This window comes from Trichomycterus rosablanca, chromosome 26 (assembly GCF_030014385.1).
Source record: "Trichomycterus rosablanca isolate fTriRos1 chromosome 26, fTriRos1.hap1, whole genome shotgun sequence".
NCBI lineage: Eukaryota > Metazoa > Chordata > Actinopteri > Siluriformes > Trichomycteridae > Trichomycterus > Trichomycterus rosablanca.
Genome location: NC_086013.1, coordinates 25,001 through 49,532, shown reverse-complemented (window position 1 = coordinate 49,532; position 24,532 = coordinate 25,001). Strand labels below are relative to the sequence as shown.

The 24,532-nt window shown below is 43.8% G+C and overlaps 1 protein-coding gene across 1 annotated transcript in view; it reads left to right on the top strand.

The window, feature by feature from the left end:
- The first annotated feature begins 20,635 nt into the window (after window positions 1-20,635).
- Window positions 20,636-24,532, top strand: part of LOC134303517 (uncharacterized) — an 11,260-nt gene continuing 7,363 nt past the window's right edge. The window contains exons 1-7 of the mRNA XM_062988948.1: window positions 20,636-20,707; window positions 20,962-21,105; window positions 21,504-21,894; window positions 22,639-22,771; window positions 23,561-23,745; window positions 23,846-24,088; window positions 24,311-24,409. Coding sequence (XP_062845018.1) covers window positions 21,103-21,105; window positions 21,504-21,894; window positions 22,639-22,771; window positions 23,561-23,745; window positions 23,846-24,088; window positions 24,311-24,409 — 1,054 coding nt within the window. The 5' untranslated portion in view covers window positions 20,636-20,707; window positions 20,962-21,102. The remainder of the gene's footprint in view (window positions 20,708-20,961; window positions 21,106-21,503; window positions 21,895-22,638; window positions 22,772-23,560; window positions 23,746-23,845; window positions 24,089-24,310; window positions 24,410-24,532) is intronic.

Below are 24,532 nucleotides of genomic sequence, written 5' to 3'. Positions count from 1 at the left end.
GAACATTGATAATAATAACAATAATAATAATAATAATAATATAATTAAAGGTGAACCGTGCAACTTTGTTATTCAGGAAGTTTGTATCACCAAGTAGCCCTTCGCATTATTCAGTTGCCTTGAAGTAGCTCTCGGTCTCAAAAAGGTTGGTGACCCCTGCTCTAGATCATCAGTTTCCAGCAATGAAACAACGGGTAATAGCTTTTAGTACCCTACTGGCCAGATGTGCCATTCTTCTGAGATGGAAGCTCCCCTTCCCACCAACACACAACTGGTGGCTCCAGGAGCTTTTGAGTAACGTCAAACTGGAGAAGCTGCATGCTTACAGATTGGGTTCTCTACAAACATTTCATAAAACCTGGTCGCCTGTCCTTAATACCATTGTGGATTACTGCATCACCCCTGAGTAGAGGAGAGAGGTTTTTTTTCTTTATATTTTATTTATTTATTTATTTTATTCACCTATTTCAACTTAATTGTTTATTTACTTATTATTATTTTTATTTTATATATAGTGTTGCTTTACTTTCTTACAGTCTCTGTTGTTGAATGAACGTATTGTCAATCTATCTTTTATCTCTTAAAATGTACTTTATGCTTTGGTTTGACATAAGAAAATCTCAATAAAGAAAATGGTTATACAAAATTGTCAGGCCCACTGATGACGCGCTAGGTTTTGAATTCGCACACGTGCCCACCTGCCACGCCCACCTGCTGCACTGCAGTTACACTCACATTTTCTTTAGGAAATGCACCTCTCTAGTTGTTTTTGTGTTCTTGTCATTATTGTTGTAATTTCTGGTAATTTTGTAAATGCAAATGTTGGTATTTTGTAAATTCAAGTTTTTCTTTACATTTTTCTTATAACACTAGAGAGTACTGAAGCAGCGGCAGCACCGATTCTCTCACCTCCACTGCTCCGGCGACGGCGACGGCAGCGACGGCAGCGATGTCAGCCCTCCCGTACAGCTGCTATAGGTAATGTGCAATTTAAATTACAAAGGGTAATGTGGATTTCTGGGCAATTTTACAAAGGGTAATGTACAATTTACCACCAGCTTGTCTATTTTTGTGTTATTTAGTGTGATTGCAGTAAGGCGATCACACTTGTTATCTGTTAGTCATATTATTAGTGTGATTTAGAGGTGGGCGGATCGATCCAAATATCGATAATATCGATACCAACGCTGGTATTGATATTGAGTAATACTCGTGTAAAAAGATCGATACTCAAGCTGCGCACGCGGATTCATCAAAGTCTCTCTGTCTGTAAGAGTAGCGATGCGCTGTGTCACACAGCACGGAGCAGCAACCCCCCCCTCGTCTTTTGTTGTTGCATCGTCACGTGGCTCAGCGGCGCCAGCCAAACAGCCATGCAGGTAGGCTCAGCCTGGCCCGCCCACTCAGCGCTCTCCTCAGAAAAAACAGAATAAGTTTGAAACTGTTCACAGTATTTGTTGTGGTGTGGTTTGTCAGCCCTCTACCTCAGGAGATTTTGTTTTAAGTTGTGTTGAGTGATATTTTTTTACACTCTGTTTATTTAAGAAAAAACAGAATTGCACTGAAAGGAAGAAAATTCCTTATTAGTGTGATTACCAAAAGGCAAGCACACTATTGTTATCCGTTAGTCATATTATTATTATTAGTGTGATTGCTGTAGGCAAGCACACTATTAGTGTGATTGCCTAAAGGCAATCATACTATTGTTATCCGTAAGTCATATTATTAGTGTGATTGCCTAAAGGCAATCATACTATTGTTATCCGTAAGTCATATTATTATTAGTGTGATTGCAGAATGCAAGCACACTATTGTTATTGTTATTTTCGTTTTCAATATATTATTATTATTCTGCCCGTTTTTTGTCCGTGCTTCTTCTCCCGCAGTTTTCGAGATATCGACCCCGTTCCAGCGCCAAATCGTCCGGCCCATACGGGAATAGAGCGCTTGTATACAACTTTTGGATCGAACCAACACTGTGGGCACAGTGCCCGTTTTAAGGTGCCCGTTTTTCCCCATTGACTCCCATTCATTTTGAAATGAATTTCGAGCTATCAACGCCGTTCCAACCCTTCATCGACCGGGTCATTAATTAGCGCCCAAATCCAAAAAATCATCCGGATACGCCCATCCGTGTGGCATTTATGCCCGTTTTTGCCCGAATTTTTGGACAAAAATCTTGACACCTTTGGCTTTCCACAGAACGTCAACGTGATGACGTAGACGGCATCTTCAGGCCGTTCTGAGAATAGAAAATGGCGGCCGCCAAAAAATCTGACTTATTTTGGTCTGTAACTAAAGTATTAGTGATTTTTAAGATGAAAACGCTGCACAGAATGAAATTATAGTGCAGTTAGACTTTGCAGTGAGCGTCATATCGTTCGCGCTGCAACAGAAACAAAGATATTTATATCCGTTAGCTTCAAGGCTAACGGATGCATTGAAATCAATGGGAATTGCTAAATGCTAAAAGAGGGACCGAAGTCTGAGTGCACTATGCCTGAAATCTGTAAATGAGACACAGCCGATCATAGATTGCGCAATACCATGGCCCCTGCAGTGATAATCACATGTAAATGAATGAGTACTGATTTGTAAGCAGTACAAACGTGCAGAAATGCATTTTTTTACAGGTTTGGCTTTTCAAACACACCCAGAGTGAACTTGTGCTCACACCACAGCTTGTGCACAGATACAGTGGCCTGTCTGGGAGAAAGTATTCACACCCCACGCACCGCACCACTTCTAAACGCATGCGCGCCCCCGACCTGCGCACGCCCGCCGACCGGCACACGGCAATCACACTCGCATTTTCTCCGGAAATGCACTCTCTAGTTGTTATTTTCGTTTTCAATATATTATTATTATTCTGCCAGTTTTTTGTCCGTGCTTCTTCTCCCGCAGTTTTCGAGATATCGACCCCGTTCCAGCGCCAAATCGTCCGGCCCATACGGGAATAGAGCGCTTGTATACAACTTTTTGATCGAACCAACACTGTGGGCACAGTGCCCGTTTTAAGGTGCCCGTTTTTCCCCATTGACTCCCATTCATTTTGAAATGAATTTCGAGCTATCAACGCCGTTCCAACCCTTGATCGACCGGGTCATTAATTAGCGCCCAAATCCAAAAAATCATCCGGATACGCCCATCCGTGTGGCATTTATGCCCGTTTTTGCCCGAATTTTTGGACAAAAATCTTGACACCTTTGGCTTTCCACAGAACGTCAACGTGATGACGTAGACGGCATCTTCAGGCCGTTCTGAGAATAGAAAATGGCGGCCGCCAAAAAATCTGACTTATTTTGGTCTGTAACTAAAGTATTAGTGATTTTTAAGATGAAAACGCTGCACAGAATGAAATTATAGTGCAGTTAGACTTTGCAGTGAGCGTCATATCGTTCGCGCTGCAACAGAAACAAAGATATTTATATCCGTTAGCTTCAAGGCTAACGGATGCATTGAAATCAATGGGAATTGCTAAATGCTAAAAGAGGGACCGAAGTCTGAGTGCACTATGCCTGAAAGCTGTAAATGAGACACAGCCGATCATAGATTGCGCAATACCATGGCCCCTGCAGTGATAATCACATGTAAATGAATGAGTGCTGATTTGTAAGCAGTACAAACGTGCAGAAATGCATTTTTTTACAGGTTTGGCTTTTCAAACACACCCAGAGTGAACTTGTGCTCACACCACAGCTTGTGCACAGATACAGTGGCCTGTCTGGGAGAAAGTATTCACACCCCACGCACCGCACCACTTCTAAACGCATGCGCGCCCCCGACCTGCGCACGCCCGCCGACCGGCACACGGCAATCACACTCGCATTTTCTCCGGAAATGCACTCTCTAGTTATTAGTGTGATTGCAGAATGCAAGCACACTATTGTTATTGTTATTTTCGTTTTCAATATATTATTGCTATTCCGCCCGTTTTTTGTCCGTGCTTCTTCTCCCGCAGTTTTCGAGATATCGACCCTGTTCCAGCGCCAAATCGTCCGGCCCATACGGGAATAGAGCGCTTGTATACAGCTTTTGGATCGAACCAACACTGTGGGCACAGTGCCCGTTTTAAGGTGCCCGTTTTTCCCCATTGACTCCCATTCATTTTGAAAAAAATTTCGAGCTATCAACGCCGTTCCAACCCTTGATCGACCGGGTCATTAATTAGCGCCCAAATCCAAAAAATCATCCGGATACGCCCATCCGTGTGGCATCTATTCCCGTTTTTGCCCGAATTTTTGGACAAAAATCTTGACACCTTTGGCTTTCCACAGAACGTCAACGTGATGACGTAGGCGGCATCTTCAGGCCGTTCTGAGAACAGAAAATGGCCGCCGCCAAAAAATCTGACCTATTTAGGTCTGTAACTAAAGTATTAGTGATTTTTAAGGTGAAAACGCTGCACAGAACGAAATTATAAGCCAGTAACACTTAGCAGTGAGCGTCATATCGTTCGCGTTGCAACAGAAAATAAGATATTTATATCCGTTAGCTTCAAGGCTAACGAATGCATTCAAATCAATGGCAATGGCTACATGCTAAAGGAGGGACCGAAGTGTGAGCACTGTGTAAGTGCACTATGCCTGATAGCTGTAAATGAGACACAGCCGATCATAGATTGCGCAATACCATTGACTTCCATTCATTTTTTTTTGAATGGTTATTTAATGGTTATTTCTATAACCTTTATATAACCTATAAGAGCCCCATTCACTTCCATTCATTTTTTGAAAGTTTGAGATATCGACGCCGTTCCAACTCTAAATTGTACAGCCCACTGATGTAACCCCGACACAGATACAGCATGGGAACTCGAACCCACGCCCACCTGCCACGCCCGGTTTTCAGCCCCATTCACTCCCATTCATTTTTTGGAAATTTCGAGATATCAACGCCGTTCCAACTGTAAATCATCCGGGCAGTTAATGACACCCCAACCTGGATACAGCATGGTCATACGCAGCCCCGCCCGCCTGCCACGCCCACTTTTTTTATATTTCCAGATATCAACGCCGTTCAAACTCTAATTTGTTTAGCCCACTGATGACACCCCGACTTGGATACAGCATGGTCATACGCAGCCCCGCCCGCCTGCCACGCCCACTTTTTTAATATTTCGAGATATCAACGCCGTTCCAACTCTAATTTGTTTAGCCCACTGATGACACCCCGACTTGGACACAGCATGGTCATACGCAGCCCCGCCCATCTGCCACGCCCGTTTCTGAGACGTCCGGACGTCGACGCTGTTCCCAGCTTAGATACGGCGTTCAGATAAGCGCGCACGCACGCCGACCGGCACACGGCAATCACACTCGCATTTTCTCCGGAAATGCACTCTCTAGTTATTATTATTCTGCCCGTTTTTTGTCCGGCTTTCTTCGTCCGCAGTTTTCGAGATATCGACCCCGTTCCAGCGCCAAATCGTCCGGCCCATATGGGAATGGACTGCTTGTATACAGGTTTTCGATCCGCCCGCCCAGTCGCCGGCCACGCCCGTTTTTCCGAAAAAATTTTCCCATAGACTTCCATTCGTTTTCGAAATATTTTAAGATATCGACGCCGTTCCAACTCTAAATCGTCCAGCCCGTTATTGACGTCACTTCTTGAAGAAAGCTTTAGGATCCGCCCGCCCGTTCGCCCGCCACGCCCGTTTTTTACCGGTTTTGGACAATCATTCTGGCTTTTTTTTCTACAATTTTCGAGATATCGATACCGTTCCAACTCTAAATCGTCCGGCCCGTTATTGCCGACACATTTTGAAAAAAGCTTTTTGATCCGCCTGCCCGTTCACCCGCTACGCCCGCTTTTATACCGATTTTTGGACCATTCATTTTTGTTGAAGGGTTAGTTAATGGTTACTTCTACAACCTTTATTTAACCTATAAGGCCCCATTCACTTCCATTCACTTTTTGAAAGTTCGAGATATCGACGCCGTTCCAACTCTAAATCGTAAAGCCCACTGATGTAACCCCGACTCAGATACAGCATGGGGATTCAAACCCACGCCCACCTGCCACGCCCGTTTTTCGGCCCCATTCACTTCCATTCATTTTTTTTAAATTTGAGATATCGACGCCGTTCCAACTCTATATCGTAAAGCCCACTGATGTAACCCCGACTCAGGTACAGCATGGGGATTCGAACCCACACCCACCTGCCACGCCCGGTTTTTGTCCCCATTCACTTCCATTCATTTTTTGAAAGTTTGAGATATCGACGCCGTTCCAACTCTAAATCGTAAAGCCACCTGATGACACCCCGACTTGGGTACAGCATGGGGATTCGAACTTACCCCCACCTGCCACGCCCGTTTTTCGGCTCCATTTACTTCCATTCATTTTTTGAAAGTTTGAGATATCAACACCGTTCCAACTTTAAATCGTAAAGCCCACTGATGTAACCCCGACTCAGATACAACATGGGGATTCGAACCCACGCCCACCTGCCACGCCCGGTTTTTGTCCCTATTCACTTCCATTCATTTTTTGAAAGTTTGAGATATCAACACCGTTACAACTTTAAATCGTAAAGCCCACTGATGTAACCCCGACTCAGATACAGCATGGGGATTCGAACCCACGCCCATCTGCCACGCCCGGTTTTTGTCCCCATTCACTTCCATTCATTTTTTGAAAGTTCGAGATATTGACGCCGTTCCAACTCTAAATCGTAATGCCCAATGATGACACCCCTACATGGGTACAGCATGGGGACTCGAACCCATGCCCACCTGCCACGCCCGTTTTTTGGCTTTATTTACTTCCATTCATTTTTTGAAAGTTCGAGATATCAATGCCGTTCCAACTCTAAATCGTGAAGCCCACTGATGACTCTCCGAGTTGGATAGAGCATGGGGATTCGAACCCACGCCCGACCGGCACACGGCAATCACACTCGCATTTTCTCCGGAAATGCACTCTCTAGTTATTATTATTATTCCACCCGTTTTTTGTCTCCCTTTCTTCGTCCGCAGTTTTCGAGATATCGACCCCGTTCCAGCGCCAAATCGTCCGGCCCATACGGGAATCAACTGCTTGTATACAGGTTTTCGATCCGCCCGCCCGTTCGCCGGCCACGCCCGCTTTTGTAGCGTTTTTTGGTCCCATTGACTTCCATTCATTTTTTAGAATGGGATTTTCCTATACCCTCCCTCGACTCAAATCGAGAGCTAGGATTTAAAGATAAAGTATTTACCCCCCCATCCCCCAAACACACACTGTACCTCTTCTATACAGCATTTAGATACGCTCACTTCCCACTGAGCATGGGGATTCGAACCCACACCCACCTGCCACGCCCGTTTTTCGGCTCCATTCACTTCCATTCATTTTTTGAAAGTTCGAGATATCAACGCCGTTCCAACTCTAAATTGTAAAGCCCCATGATGTAACCCCGACTCAGATACAGCATGGGGATTCGAACCCACACCCACCTGCCACGCCCGGTTTTTGGTCCCATTCACTTCCATTCATTTTTTTAAAGTTCGAGATATCAACGCCGTTCCAACTCTATATCGTAAAGCCCCCTGATGTAACCCCGACTCAGGTACAGCATGGGGATTCGAACCCACGCCCACCTGCCACGCCCGGTTTTTGTTCCCATTCACTTCCATTCATTTTTTGAAAGTTCGAGATATCAACGCCGTTCCAACTCTAAATTGTAAAGCCCCATGATGTAACCCCGACTCAGATACAGCATGGGGATTCGAACCCACACCCACCTGCCACGCCCGGTTTTTGGTCCCATTCACTTCCATTCATTTTTTTAAAGTTCGAGATATCAACGCCGTTCCAACTCTATATCGTAAAGCCCCCTGATGTAACCCCGACTCAGGTACAGCATGGGGATTCGAACCCACGCCCACCTGCCACGCCCGGTTTTTGTTCCCATTCACTTCCATTCATTTTTTGAAAGTTCGAGATATCAACGCCGTTCCAACTCTATATCGTAAAGCCCCCTGATGTAACCCCGACTCAGGTACAGCATGGGGATTCGAACCCACGCCCACCTGCCACGCCCGGTTTTTGTCCCCATTCACTTCCATTCATTTTTTGAAAGTTCGAGATATCAACGCCGTTTCAACTCTAAATCGTAAAGCCCACTGATGTAACCCCGACTTGGGTACAGCATGGGGATTCGAACCCACGCCCACCTGCCACGCCCGGTTTTTGTCCCCATTCACTTCCATTCATTTTTTGAAAGTTCGAGATATCAACGCCGTTCCAACTCTATATCGTAAAGCCCCCTGATGTAACCCCGACTCAGGTACAGCATGGGGATTCGAACCCACGCCCACCTGCCACGCCCGGTTTTTGTCCCCATTCACTTCCATTCATTTTTTGAAAGTTCGAGATATCGACGCCGTTCCAACTCTATATCGTGAAGCTCACTGATGTAACCCCGACTCAGATACAGCATGGGGATTCGAACCCACACCCACCTGCCACGCCCGTTTTTTGTCCCCATTCACTTCCATTCATTTTTTGAAAGTTCGAGATATCGACGCCGTTCCAACTCTAAATCGTAAAGCTCACTGATGTAACCCCAACTTGGGTACAGCATGGGGATTCGAACCCACGCCCACCTGCCACGCCCGGTTTTTGTCCCCATTCACTTCCATTCATTTTCTGAAAGTTCGAGATATCGACGCCGTTCCAACTCTATATCGTAAAGCTCACTGATGTAACCCCGACTCAGATACAGCATGGGGATTCGAACCCACACCCACCTGCCACGCCCGGTTTTTGGTCCCATTCACTTCCATTCATTTTTTTTAAAGTTCGAGATATCAACGCCGTTCCAACTCTATATCGTAAAGCCCCCTGATGTAACCCCGACTCAGGTACAGCATGGGGATTCGAACCCACGCCCACCTGCCACGCCCGGTTTTTGTTCCCATTCACTTCCATTCATTTTTTGAAAGTTCGAGATATCAACGCCGTTCCAACTCTATATCGTAAAGCCCCCTGATGTAACCCCGACTCAGGTACAGCATGGGGATTCGAACCCACGCCCACCTGCCACGCCCGGTTTTTGTCCCCATTCACTTCCATTCATTTTTTGAAAGTTCGAGATATCAACGCCGTTCCAACTCTAAATCGTAAAGCCCACTGATGTAACCCCGACTTGGGTACAGCATGGGGATTCGAACCCACGCCCACCTGCCACGCCCGGTTTTTGTCCCCATTCACTTCCATTCATTTTTTGAAAGTTCGAGATATCAACGCCGTTCCAACTCTATATCGTAAAGCCCCCTGATGTAACCCCGACTCAGGTACAGCATGGGGATTCGAACCCACGCCCACCTGCCACGCCCGGTTTTTGTCCCCATTCACTTCCATTCATTTTTTGAAAGTTCGAGATATCGACGCCGTTCCAACTCTATATCGTGAAGCTCACTGATGTAACCCCGACTCAGATACAGCATGGGGATTCGAACCCACACCCACCTGCCACGCCCGTTTTTTGTCCCCATTCACTTCCATTCATTTTTTTAAAGTTCGAGATATCGACGCCGTTCCAACTCTAAATCGTAAAGCTCACTGATGTAACCCCAACTTGGGTACAGCATGGGGATTCGAACCCACGCCCACCTGCCACGCCCGGTTTTTGTCCCCATTCACTTCCATTCATTTTTTGAAAGTTCGAGATATCGACGCCGTTCCAACTCTATATCGTAAAGCTCACTGATGTAACCCCGACTCAGGTACAGCATGGAGATTCGAACCCACGCCCACCTGCCACGCCCGGTTTTCGGCCCTATTCACTTCCATTCATTTTTTGAAAGTTTGAGATATCAACTCCGTTCCAACTCTATATCATAAAGCTCACTGATGTAACCCAGACTCAGATACAGCATGGGGATTCGAACCCACGCCCACCCGCCACGCCCGGTTTTTGTCCCCATTCACTTCCATTCATTTTTTGAAAGTTCGAGATATCAACGCCATTTCAACTCTATATCGTAAAGCTCACTGATGTAACCCCGACTCAGGTACAGCATTGGGATTCGAACCCATGCCCACCTGCCACGCCCGGTTTTCGGCTCCATTCACTTCCATTCATTTTTTGAAAGTTCGAGATATCGACGCCGTTCCAATTTTAAATCGTAAAGCCCACTGATGACACCCCAACTTGGATAAAGCATTGGGTTACGCGCGCCCGCCCGACCGGCACACGGCAATCACACTCGCATTTTCTCCGGAAATGCACATCTCTAGTTATTATTTTTATTATTATTATTCTGCCCGTTTTTGTCCGTGTTTCTTCGTCCGCAGTTTTCGAGATATCGACCCCGTTCCAACGCCAAATCGTCCGGCCCATACGGGAATCGATCGCTTGTATACAGCTTTTGGATGCGCCAATTGGTGTGCCCGTAGTGCCCGCTTTTCCGACAAAAATGTCCCATAGACTTGCATTGAGTTTGAAAAAAATCTCAAGACATCAACGCCGTTCCAGCCCTCAATGGACCGGGTCATTAATTAGCGCTTAAACCCAAAAAATCATTCCGATACGCCCATCCGTGTGCCAGTTATGCCCGCTTTTCTACAAAACTTGGCACCAAATTTTTGACACTTTTGGGATTCCACAACACGTCAACGTGATGACGTATCCGGAAGTTTCCAGGTCGTTCTGACAGAAAAACATGGCTGCGCATCAAAAAACAGACTTATTTTGGTCTGTAACTCCAATATTACTGATTTTTAAGGTGAAAATGCTGCACATAATGAAATTATAGGGAACTTACACTTGGGATTGAAAGTTAAATCGATCGCGTTGCTTCCAAAAATAAGATATTTACTTTCGTTAGCTTCAATGCTAACGATTGCATTAAAACCAATGGTAACGGGCTAACCGCTAACGCAGGGACCGAAACCTGAACTATTTTATGTTTTGTTAGGATGAATCTTTTGGTTCAAAAAGGTCCTGAAGAAAGCAGTCGGGAAGTCCAGAAAGTACTCTTTAAAACACTTTATTAAGTGTAAAAATAATCTGTGAATATATATCAGAGCTAAGCCGACCGACGCACCTTCCTCCTGCAGTCTAGAAAAACCACGTAAGAAAGAGAGCCCTTCTGTTCGCGCCGTTCTTTTTTAAACTAGTCTAGGCTCCTCCTCTGCCGCTGCTGTTGGAGCCAATGAAATGTGCTAAAGAGCCCCGGGCTCTGCCTCCCCCCCTCGGTAGGAGTCAGGGAGAGAGCCTAGCCGGCGACATGTTGGACAGAAGACCATGCGGCCTGGATGTCGTAAAGCTTGGAAAATGCCGTAAAACTTCCCATATTAAATGTACGTTTTTATGTTCCGAAAAACCTAACATTCCCCCCTTGAAAGCATCTTAATGCTTTCACAATAACTTTTAACTATAGGTTAGGTGTTTCTAGATCCCAGGAGATAAGGATAGCCGTCAGCAACCCCCCAATTTAACCCCTTCTGACTACATGGCCACTGGGCTGAATTTTATACAATAAAACGTTTCTAAAAATAAAAGGCTACCAGTTAAACTAAAGGAACCGTACCTATCGCAACAGCTCCTACCCTTAAACCAAACAAACAAACAAAAAATAATAAAAACAGGAAATCAAAAATAAAGTAATTTAAAAAATAGGAAATCAAACACGAGAAAAATAAAATAAACACAATGGGTGCGTGGCTTCTACAGGAAGTCCGTTCAGGTTGTCCTCCACCAGACGGAGCTGCAAATATTCAGAAGGGGCCCATAGCTCCTGTGTCTCTGCATGACTCCTAATGTCTTATGGATTCTCCCCTGTCGGTCTTACCTGTTTCCACAGCAGCACAAACATTTCCTAAAAATAGCAGAGTACCAAACATATATACATTGTAAACAATCCTGAACTAACCCCTTGCGTTTTGTAGCTAAACTATGTGTGTTGCACTTAACTAGTGTTTTCAAAGATGGTCTATGTGTCTGCGAACTATATGTTTATGTTTTTGTCTCCTAGTCTAACTAAATTCTCCCCCCTCGTCTTGTTCCGCTCCGTTGATTCCGCTGGACTCTTCTTCCACATGGTTGGTTTTGTCGGGCTTTCTGCTGTGTTTAGTTCCCTGTAGGCAGGTCCAGTTAGTGGCACTTCTGTCCCTTGGAGTGGGTCTTCCAGTCCCCTCAGTGTCTGCCTCTGCCAGTCCTTCCGAGTCTCCTTCCTTCATCACGGTGTGTGATCAGTAGTGCTGGTCCTCTCTCCTCGTCTTGTCTGGTCGGTTTTACCTTTAATTAAGCAGAGTTAGTAGCACTTATGCCGCTCGAAGTGGGTCTTCCGGCCCACCTTCAAGGGTATCCTCCTCATCATCATCTACATGATATCTAGACAAATCAGCCAACATCATCTGGATAACTGGTGGATCCTGCCCCCCTCTGCTTCCTCTACACACTACTTCTATCACAAATTTTTCTATTAATATCCTGATGCACGGGATACCACAACAACAACATATCACTAAAATTACCAATCCTACACATACTGACCTCACCAAGACCCCGGTAAGTAGTTTCCCTGACCAGTTCTAGCCTCACTGACTTTACTAACCAATTGCTAACCATGCAATAGGAAACTTAATCAATTCCACTGATTATTTCACAAAGTAATTGCTATATTGGTTTTCAGGGCCGACTGCTCGACACGGACCAGAAAATAACTTACCACACAAACAGTTGGACTTTAACCAACCGACCTGAACCCGTTCAGGCTTTCACAGTTGGACTCGGACCAACTGACCTGGTACCAGGCTTTGAGTTTGGACTCTAACCAAACTGGCATGGACTCTAACCACACCGGATCCTTTGGACTCACCAGGAGTCAAGGCATGCCCACCATACCTTTGTCAGTGAAAGAGGAACCACACCTTAACATTTATCAGTAATTATTTCTAATTATCTACAAGAGAATTCTCAACATACCACTAAAATTGCCAATCCCACACTCTCATACTGACATCACTAAACCCGTAATAACTTCCTTCCATGGCCCAAACATCCCTTCTAGCCACTTAACCCATTCATACACACATACAATCATACAACAGACAAACATATAAGCTACTTACACAGCCCTCACCGCAGCCACCCCACTCCCAACAACGGGATACACGGCCACGGTGAGCTTAGACACCACTGCCGCAAGGCTTTCTGGGTAAAGCCCGTGCCAGACCCAGTGGCGACGCTACACTGCCCCCTCCCTAATGGTCAACCGTCCCGGTGACCCACTCACCAGCGTCCACTGGGTGGCTCCATGTCCGGACCGCACCCCATTACACTGCCGAGTCGCTCTTCCACCCACTGCTGGACCGGGCACCCTGCCCCTGCAGCCACCTGGGCTAGCGCACTCGGACAGACCGGGCATATTGGCTCACCAAACCATCAGAGCCACCCAAACACCATGATCCCACTTCTGACACCAATGTGGCGCCGGCGAGTAGGAAGAATAGCGTCAGGGCCGCAAGTGAGCTGCCCTTGGCAGTTCATTCAGTGGTTTAGGGACAGACACCCATTCATACACACATCCCTTCTGTAAAATGTCCCCTGTTCATCGGTTCTGGTTTGTTGCTCCTGAAACAGGTGTAATTGTCTTTATAAGCTTTGATGTTGGTTGGGGTTGGTTCCTGAGTTAGTGGGTGAGACATGGATAAATTCTCACACCCTACTGGCTTTTTGTGCATTCAGCTGGCTGCCTGTTTTCGCCTTCTCTTTGACAGAGGAGGTTTCCACCAGTCGCTTAACAACTACTTGTTTCAATTCTCTATGTGTTAAATTAGACATTTTAGACCGCTTTAAACAACCTTTCGAGCAAAATCTGTAACACGTATTAAGAAAAAGATAAACTGATAGGTTTTAACGAGACACACCCTAGAACAGAAGATTCCTGCCTAGTCGAAGAATACGAGTATTCTTTTAACATTCACTGGCACAACTCACTCGGTTGTCCAAACACAACTCAGACAAAAGAACGTAAACCTCAGTACAACAACAGTGCCTACTGGAAACAAACAATTACTTCACCGCGACCGACAATGGCCCTACGGAAACAAACATATACTTCAGGGCAATCGACAGTGATCCCCTGGAAACAAACAATCACTTCACCGCGACCGACAATGGCCCTATGGAAACAAACATATACTTCAGGGCAATCGACAGTGATCCCCTGGAAACAAACAATTACTTCACAATTTGTCTCTCATACTGCATTAACCCTTCCTGCTATATAAAATTCCACTTCAAACAGTTCAAACTGATTAGAGCAGAAGGTGCATACACATTACGTATAACATTTTCTACACTTATTCTACTTCATCATCGCCGCATGCTAGAGAGCCTTCAAATTTTCTAAATCACATTTTTCCCAATACAAATCACCAATCCACTATTTATTATTTACTCTGCCATACTTAAAATAACAACAGCTCTGTTATATCAACTTCCATCAGTCCTACAAACCCCTGACTTATATTATTTATTCATTCAGATTTTTACCCCAACTTTTGGTCACTGGTACTAACACACCTCCTGCTTCTAACAATACAGACTCCATTTCCCACAATCCAACAGACTCTCACATGACCATCTCCTGCTCCTAGTCAGCCAATCCCTCATGCTCATCATCACCAGCGCTTTGATCCACTTTGGCTTTCTTGAATCACATTAAACTCTACTTAAACAGTTCCATTTAGTTAACTCACTGCAAAGTACTACCAACCTATACTATCTCTATTGTATTATTGTTACATCTCCCTACAAATGTCATTAACCCCACATCACTATGGTACCTGCATCCCTACTCTCACTAAAACACAAGCACTTGTAGCTCTTTCTAATTTACTCTTGTAACCAAAACTTTTTCTACACGAATTATTGTTATTCTAATACCTTACTGTAAAATACATCCAAAACCTCTATAAGATGTTACCGAACCCCTCACTTTTTATTATGGAACCCAGATCTTCAGGTGGATGTCTATTAAAACACACTACTGTCCCACACGGTCTTGAGATTTCACTGCATAACGTCTCCATCCAGTCTCACATCAGCTTTCCCTTCCTCTTGTCTGATGATGTCATTACTTTGGCATTCTGTACCTCAGCACCCCATATGCCTCTTGAACACTGCTTTACTCAAACATCAGAATGCAACAACAGCCATGACACACATCTGCAAGATCTGGTATTCATAATTTTTACATCATCTTTGGTACTGCATAAGTGTCCACCATCCTCAGCCAGTACACAGTAGATTAAATATCAGACTTCTCTTTACTCATGCAGGGCCTGCAGTTTATGGCCTCAACCCCCCGCTGGGTTGCTGTGTGTCTGTGAAACCTATGACCTGGGTCTCCAGTCACCCCCCTTCATGTACTTCTCTCCTAACAAGTTATTTTCTTCTCACTATTCCCTCAATCTTTAAACTGCACTCATCTATGATCATGCATAGTATTGCCACAAGGTTTACTGCACCACATTGAACCAATCTAACTTCTTCAATAAACTATATAATATAAAATGAGTGAGTTGACCTGATCAATTAGCTAGAAAAGATTCATCGGATACAACACAAGCATCAAATATTACCAATTGCCAATTAACAATTTCCAAAAAATATTACCAATTAAATTGAATCTTACCGGATTCCGTGTAAGCAATTATATTTAATCTCCTGAGACCCGAGCTTTGATTTTTTCAATGCATTTTCCCTATTCCTTTTGTTTTTAACCTTATTAGTTGGGTGACACGGTGGCTCAGTGGGTAGTACCGTCGCACACTGTCACAGCAAGAAGGTCCCCCCTCCGCGGAGCCCGCATGTTGTCGTGTGGGTTTTCCCCGGGTGCTCCGGTTTCCTCCCACAGTCCAGGCATGCCAGCGAGGCGAACCAGAGACACTGAACTGTCCACGACTGTGCCCGATATAACCTGAATCCCGTGCAATGAGCAACCACCGCTCCTGTCATAAATGTAACCAAAGTGCAAAACATAACGTCAAAATCTTAATAAAGAAGCAAACAAACTTTATTAGTGTTCTAGTACTTTTGCTACCACTAGCTGGCAGACAAAAGTGTCCACTAATGGGGACAATCGATCGAAGTTTAGCAGGTCAAGGAATAAGACATAACAAAACCAAAATGTAATGTCCTCATATGTGAGGTAAGACTGAAGATTACCTTCACCAGGCGTCCCTGAATCTGCATGCATATACATACCTGAATCTGCATGCATATCCGTAGGTCTGCCAGTCCAGCTGCCCCAGCACAATGTATCACAGGATTTAATACACAAAGCGGCATATTAAACATAAATTCTTATTCCTGCCATAATACTCCCCCCTTTTTTCAAATTTTACAATCAAATCTTGAAAATAAAATATTACAATCACTAGCGATGTGTCGCAAAATGAATCGAATCCATGAATCGGCTCTTCTAACCGAAACAAAGGAACCGACTCTTCCGGGAGTCGCCATGTAAATACGCGGCTCTTCAAAAGGAACCGAGACAAAAGACTCGATTCTCTGTCGCAAAACTCACTGAATTAGTTTTCCAGTCGCGATTTCTTTAGCGTTTTTTTTCTTCTTCTCGGTAACAGATGCTATTCAAAATGTAACAATTACTAATACAAAACATACTTAAGCAAAAGCAAAATTACAGTCTGTGAAATGTGCTTTAAAAACTACTGTGTTACAGTAACCAGTGTGATCAGAGCGGTAACACTAAGCACTGGCTTCGTGTATGTATGTGTATTGATCGAATTTGTTTAAAATCATATCCCCGCTATTGAAACATTCCCCACTTGCGACATATTGATGTCGAATTATTGTCCAGCACTACCCCATACATTAAACAAAGAAACAATATAGCAATCTCTCAATAATACATGCACCAATACACCCAGCAAATCTCCTATCACGACTAACAAGCGCTGTGTTACTCACATAATTTTAATCTTATTCACTATAACAACTCTGATTAAGGAGATTTTCCTTAATTATGTGTGAAAATGTCCTATGTCACACATGGATGAATTCCACTCTAAGTACCCCCTTTCCTGGTTTAAGAACCTTAAAGTTTAAGAACGCTATCTACCTTAAAACACACTTAATAAGGTACCATAAATACTTCATCTTAACTCAGTTATCTTAAGATTATAAAATCAGATTAAATTATAAAATTAACTGCAGCACTTACCCAATCCAGGCGTACAAAGACAAAGATAGCCGATGGACAAGATACGGCAAGCTGCTCACATAGAGTCAAAATGGCGGATAGACAGAAAACCACGCTCAGCTCTCCCAGAGCCAAAATGGTGGACAGACAGAAAACCACGCTCAGCTCTCCCAGAGCCAAAATGGTGGACAGACAGAGAACCACGCTCAGCTCTCCCAGAGCCAAAATGGTGGACAGACAGAAAACCACGCTGCGTTCTCAAGAAACAAAATGGCGCCGACAAACAAAAGAAACCACGTTGCGCATCCAGCACACGGTTTCACAGACAAACAAAACTCCTGATGTACTGTTTTTCGAACCGAATTTAGACTTTAGAATAATCAAATTATTCCAGCCCCGTTCCCGAAACAGACAGGCTAGTTAGAATTTTAGAACGACCGAATTAGGCTAATTCCGTTACCGAAACAGACGAACTAGCCGAGTCTCGTTTCCATAACAGCCAGACTCCTTTGAGATTAATAATCAAATTACCCGAATTCCGTTACCGAAACAGACGAATTCGTTAGAATTTATTACACTCGAATTAGGTTCGCTTCGTTACCAAAACAGACAAGCGTCCTTTCCCTTCAATTGTGTCCCGGGCCCAGCCGCTGCCGAACACATGGCGCCTTTACCATTTATTTTAACCGGTCTGGTTCGAACTCAGATATCAGGAAACACACATTTTAGCTCCAACATATATTCACAGTTTTAAACTATCTAATGATACTTTAGTAATTTAATCAGACACTTACGGATTCTGAGATTCACTTTCACACTCAGTACGCTAAATAATAAATGCAGCTAATATATATACAGAGAACGTCTGTTTACCTTAAGTAGGCGCGCCTTGTACTGAGTACAAAAGATTTTTCAGAATTCCTGGTCTTACCTCAGTCAGCTGAATTAATTCTGATGCAATTCTCAGACCTCTTGAACCATCCTCTGGCTACCATTTGTTAGGATGAATCTTTTGGTTCAAAAAGGTCCTGAAGAAAGCAGTCGGGAAGTCCAGAAAGTACTCTTTAAAACACTTTATTAAGTGTAAAAATAATCTGTGAATATATATCAGAGCTAAGCCGACCGACGCACCTTCCTCCTGCAGTCTAGAAAAACCACGTAAGAAAGAGAGCCCTTCTGTTCGCGCCGTTCTTTTTTAAACTAGTCTAGGCTCCTCCTCTGCCGCTGCTGTTGGAGCCAATGAAATGTGCTAAAGAGCCCCGGGCTCTGCCTCCCCCCCTCGGTAGGAGTCAGGGAGAGAGCCTAGCCGGCGACATGTTGGACAGAAGACCATGCGGCCTGGATGTCGTAAAGCCTGGAAAATGCCGTAAAACTTCCCATATTAAATGTACGTTTTTATGTTCCGAAAAACCTAACAATGTGCACCAGAATTAGTGCATTTCTGCCTGTAAAATTGTAAATCACACCCCCCCCCGCTCAGATTGTGCTCAAAAACAATGTCCACTGCACTTATTTTCACATATAATTGAATGAGCAGTGATTTGTATGCAGTAAAAACGTGCACAAATGCATTTATTGACATTTTTAGCTTTTCAAACACAGAGTGAACTTGTGCTCACACCACAGCTTGTGCACAGATACAGTGGCCTGTCTGGGAGAAAGTATTCACACCCCACGCACCGCACCACTTCTAAACGCATGCGCGCCCCCGACCTGCGCACGCCCGCCGACCGGCACACGGCAATCACACTCGCATTTTCTCCGGAAATGCACTCTCTAGTTGTTATTTTCGTTTTCAATATATTATTATTATTCTGCCAGTTTTTTGTCCGTGCTTCTTCTCCCGCAGTTTTCGAGATATCGACCCCGTTCCAGCGCCAAATCGTCCGGCCCATACGGGAATAGAGCGCTTGTATACAGCTTTTGGATCGAACCAACACTGTGGGCACAGTGCCCGTTTTAAGGTGCCCGTTTTTCCCCATTGACTCCCATTCATTTTGAAAAAAATTTCGAGCTATCAACGCCGTTCCAACCCTTGATCGACCGGGTCATTAATTAGCGCCCAAATCCAAAAAATCATCCGGATACGCCCATCCGTGTGGCATTTATGCCCGTATTTGCCCGAATTTTTGGACAAAAATCTTGACACCTTTGGCTTTCCACAGAACGTCAACGTGATGACGTAGGCGGAATCTTCAGTCCGTTCTGAGAACAGAAAATGGCCGCCGCCAAAAAATCTGACTTATTTTGGTCTGTAACTAAAGTATTAGTGATTTTTAAGGTGAAAACGCTGCACAGAATGAAATTATAAGACAGTAACACTTAGCAGTGAGCGTCATATCGTTCGCGTTGCAACAGAAAAGAAGATATTTATATCCGTTCAAGGCTAACGAATGCATTCAAATCAATGGCAATGGCTACATGCTAAAGGAGGGACCGAAGTGTGAGCACTGTGTAAGTGCACTATGCCTGAAAGCTGTAAATGACACACAGCCGATCATAGATTGCGCAATACCATTGACTTCCATTCATTTTTTTTTAATGGTTATTTAATGGTTATTTCTATAACCTTTATTTAACCTATAAGAGTCCCATTTACTTCCATTAATTTTTTGAAAGTTTGAGATATCAACGCCGTTCCAACTCTAAATTGTACAGCCCACTGATGTAACCCCGACACAGATACAGCATGGGGATTTGAACCCACACCCAACTGCCACGCCCGTTTTTCGGCCCCATTCACTCCCATTCATTTTTTGAAAGTTTGAGATATCAACGCCGTTCCAATTCTAAATCGTAAAGCCCACCGATGTAACCCCAACTCAGATACAGCATGGGTATTCAAACCCATGTCCACCTGCCACGCCCGGTTTTCAGACCCATTCACTTCCATTCATTTTTTGAAAGTTTGAGATATCAACGCTGTTCCAACTCTAAATCATGAAGCCCACTGATGACGCCTCGACTTGGATATAGTATGGGGATTCGAACCCACACCCACCTGCCATGCCCGGTTTTCAGTCCCATTCACTTCCATTAATTTTTTGAAAGTTTGAGATATCAACACCATTCCAACTCTAAATCGTAAAGCCCACTGATGACACCCCGAGTTGGATAAAGCATGGGGATACGCGCACCTGCTTATACGCTGCACTGCAATCACACTCGCATTTTCTCTGGAAATGCACTCTCTAGTTGTTATTGTGTTCATCATTATTGTTGTAATTTCTGTTAATTTTGTAAATGCAAATGTTGATATTTTGTAAATTCAAGTTTTTCTTTACATTTTTCTTATAACACTAGAGAGTACTGAAGCAGCGACATCACCGATTCTCTCCCCTCCACTGTTCCGTCAGCCCTCCCCTACAGCTACAATGGGTAATGTGCAAATGTTGATATTTTGTAAATTCAAGTTTTTCATTAAATTTTTAGTAGAACGTGAACCAATAAAATCTCGCCTTCAACACAATGATGGATTTATTATTCAGCAGAGAGAGAGAGACGCCCAGCTCGCTCGAGCACACAGGTTACAGCATCAGCAGGTATGCCTCTTCATCTAAACATGCTTATGTCTAGGGTTAGGTTACTCCATCAAATTCTAAATGTCTTTATATTTGCTAAATACAGTGTATTTGATTAGTAAATACATTATAAATCTTTTTTACTTTTTAAATTTTGTCTATTAAATGTTTTAAAAATCACAGATTAGAGTTTTTTTCTTGCATTTTGCAAAATGAAGTTTGTATTTATCTGTCCATCTATTCATGTGCACCTCTGTGTGCTGTGTGTGTGTAAGGAGAAAGAGTTGATCCTAAAAAGAATAGCAGACGACCGTCAAGCTCAGCAGGAGAAACACACCAGCAGCTCCAGCACTTCATCTACCAGCACCGAATCAAAGAAACACGAAGAACCTGTCAGCAGTAATACCACTGTACTGATGGTTAGTGCACACACACTCATACACTAGCTTACGGTCCTCATCTGCCTTTCAATCAACACTGACCTCCATTAAACCTCCTTCATTAAGGTCTGATTTATGGAGGGTGTAGAGATGGTTGTTCATCCATCTCAGTACTGGAACTGTTGGAGCTCGTTTAGAGAGACACTTACCAAGGCCCTTCATACCTGTACACCTAATTCAGCATGACGTCCTAATAAATCATTTGATATCTCTGTCCTGATCTCTGCCGTTCACAAAATCAAATCAACATCAAATCAATGTCATAATGCAGAATAAGATTTAATTTCTGAGTGCAGAGCAGAACGAGTGTGATGAACGTAGAATGTGCCTGTGTGTAACCTGTGTATAACGTGGGTGGAACGTGTGTGTGTGTGTAGGTCCGTCTCCCCTCAGGTGAATCTCTGCGTGTGTGTTTTCCGAGCAATGCCCTGCTGAGTGATGTGGTTGATCATGTGACCAGTCTCCGCCCGTCTCTCCCCGCGTTTTCACTGCTTCATGGCTTCCCGCGGCGGAGTTTCAGTGAGAGAGAGTTGTGCGATTCTTTGTTCTCTTTAGGACTCTCACCCAATGCAGCTTTGGTCCTGCAGATACGAACCCCCCCTGCTGATAGTAACACTGACCCTGTCCACACCGACCCCCCTGTACAGAACAGTGCAGTGGAGTTAAACCCCCCGGCAGCGTCACCACTGTTTCCACAGCAGCACCGAGATGAGGCGGCAGCAGAGGAGGCGATCATAGATCCACCTGCTGAATCTCCTCATGTTTGGGGTACACACACACACACACACACACACACACACACACACACACACACACACACACACACACACAGAATAATAATAATCTTTATTTATGATGCACCTTTCATACAACAGGAGTTCAAAGTGCTTTACAGGACAGAACATTGCACAAATAGAATAATACAAATAAAAGAATAAAAATAAAAAGAATCAAATAAAAAAAGGGCTTGATTAAAATGAGGTGAAAATCCCACAGCAGTTTTAAAAACCGGCCCGGCTGAACTCAACATCATACCGCGCTTAAAATCACTGAGATCACATTTCTCCACATTCTGATGTTTAATGTGATAGTTGGCTGTATTCACCGGTCTGTGTCTGCAGGATTGTATATATTGCACACTCTACCATAACCACATTAGTGTGATTATCAGTTGAGTGTGTGTAGTGAGTGTAGACTTTGCCCTCCCAACAGCAGGGTGTGCTGCATGATTGAATACTGGTGTGTTGGGCTCTTTATTTAGTTGTGCTGCTGGGCTGGTGTTGGGGTGATTTGGGGTCAGTGTTTGGTGTTTACTGGGATGGTATTTGATGCCGAGTTGGGGCTGGTGTTAGTTGCTTGTTGGCTCATCTCTGCTGGTGGTGTTTAGGTTGTTGTGTGGGTCTGGACTGGTGTTTGGAACAGTGTGTGTTCAGTCTCCAGAATTATTTGTGTTATCTTTACATGTTGAATGTTTTTTAAACACATTGTGTGTGTTTGTTTTCTTATTGTTAGGACGTGGACACAGACTGATACCTGAAGATGAAGAGGATGAAGAGCAAGCAGTGCTGGTTCCTCCCTTTCCATTATTTAATGAGATGAGAGACGAAAATCAACATCACTGGCCCGACCATGGAAACCGACTCAGGTACATAAACACACACACATAAACACATATGTTTATATAATACACACAGACACACACAAAATATTAGTATTCAACAGCACGTCTGATCCGAACTCGCGGATCACTCAGTGTTGTGTTTATGTGTGTGTGTGTGTGTGTGTGTGTGTGTGTGTGTATATATGTATAGATAATAGGTTTGTATATATGTGTGTGTGTTTGTGTGTAAATATTAATAACTGTATTTACAGTGGGGGAAATAAGTATTTGATCCCCTGCTGATTTTGTAAGTTTACCCCCTTACAAAGACTTGAACAGTCTATAATTTTTATGGAAGGTTTATTTTAACAGAGAGAGACAGAATATCAACAAAAAATCCAGAAAAAAAACATTAAATAAAAGTTGTCCCTGACGTCCTTTGATAGCTCTTTGGTCTTGCCCATGGTGGTCGAGAGATTTGAACGGAAGATTCTGTGACAGGAGTCTTTTATACAGGGACAGGACTAATTTGTGTGCCTCATGGGCACATAACCGGTCTGTGGGGGTCAGAATTCTTGCTGGTTGGTAGGGGATCAAATACTTATTTCCCTTAATGAAATACAAATTAATTTATAACTTTTATTTAATGTTTTTTTTCTGGATTTTTTGTTGATATTCTGTCTCTCTCTGTTAAAATAAACCTTCCATAAAAATTATAGACTGTTCAAGTCTTTGTAAGGGGGTAAACTTACAAAATCAGCAGGGGATCAAATACTTATTTCCCCCACTGTATATAATTTTATGGATATAAAGGTATGTCTTTGTGTGTGTAAGGGGGGATGAGGATCCAGTAGGGGGTGCACGTTTACCTGGTGATGCAGCACTGCAGCGATTACAAAGAGTTGATCTTCATCCTTCTCCTCCTCATCGCTCTGATCCTCTTCCCCAACACAGCAAAACCTACAGAGTCCCTAAACTTGTTACCATGGCAACCAGTGCTGCCGTCTTCCTGATTACTGGTCAGAATTACACATATACATGTTTGCTTACACACCTTCTCACACACAGTACAAAACACACTCACACTTTCTACAATAGTTCACTGTCTGTATTTCTCAGCTCCCTGTAAGCAGTACGTCAGCAGTTTTTCGGGTTTGACCCCTGAACTAGCTGAGCGACTGTTGGATCACTTGATTTCGGAGCGCGTGTTGAGTGCGCGGACTCTTCAGCTGTTTGTGGGCTGTTCCATCAGGAAGCTAATGCTAAACAGCTACCCATACACCACCAACACCCTGCTGCAGCAGCTCGCATCATTCACCCACCTGACCCACCTGAACCTGGCTAACTCTGCTCTTATCACAGGTACCAGTAACCATCGTGTGTGTTTCTTATTTTCACTTTAATGCATTTGTTTTTAAATGTGGCATCGAAACACATTGTTAATTAGTAATGTGACTGCCAACTTAAATCAAACACTAATCTGTGTAGATAACAAACTATTAAGATATTAGCACTGAGTGTAACTGTGTGTGTGTGTGTGTGTGTGTGTGTGTGTGTGTGTGTGTGTGTGTGTGTGTGTTGTAGATAAAGGACTATCAGTACTGAGTATGTTAGTAAAGCTGCAGTATCTGAATCTGTCATTCTGCTCTAAACTCACTGGTTCCTGTTTACACCCAATGACACGTAAGTTTCATTAATAGATGTACTAATTATTATTGTTTTATTATTATATAGGGGTGTGAATACTTGGATTGGTGAATACTGAATCTTGTGTGTGTGTGTGTGTGTGTGTGTGTGTGTGTGTGT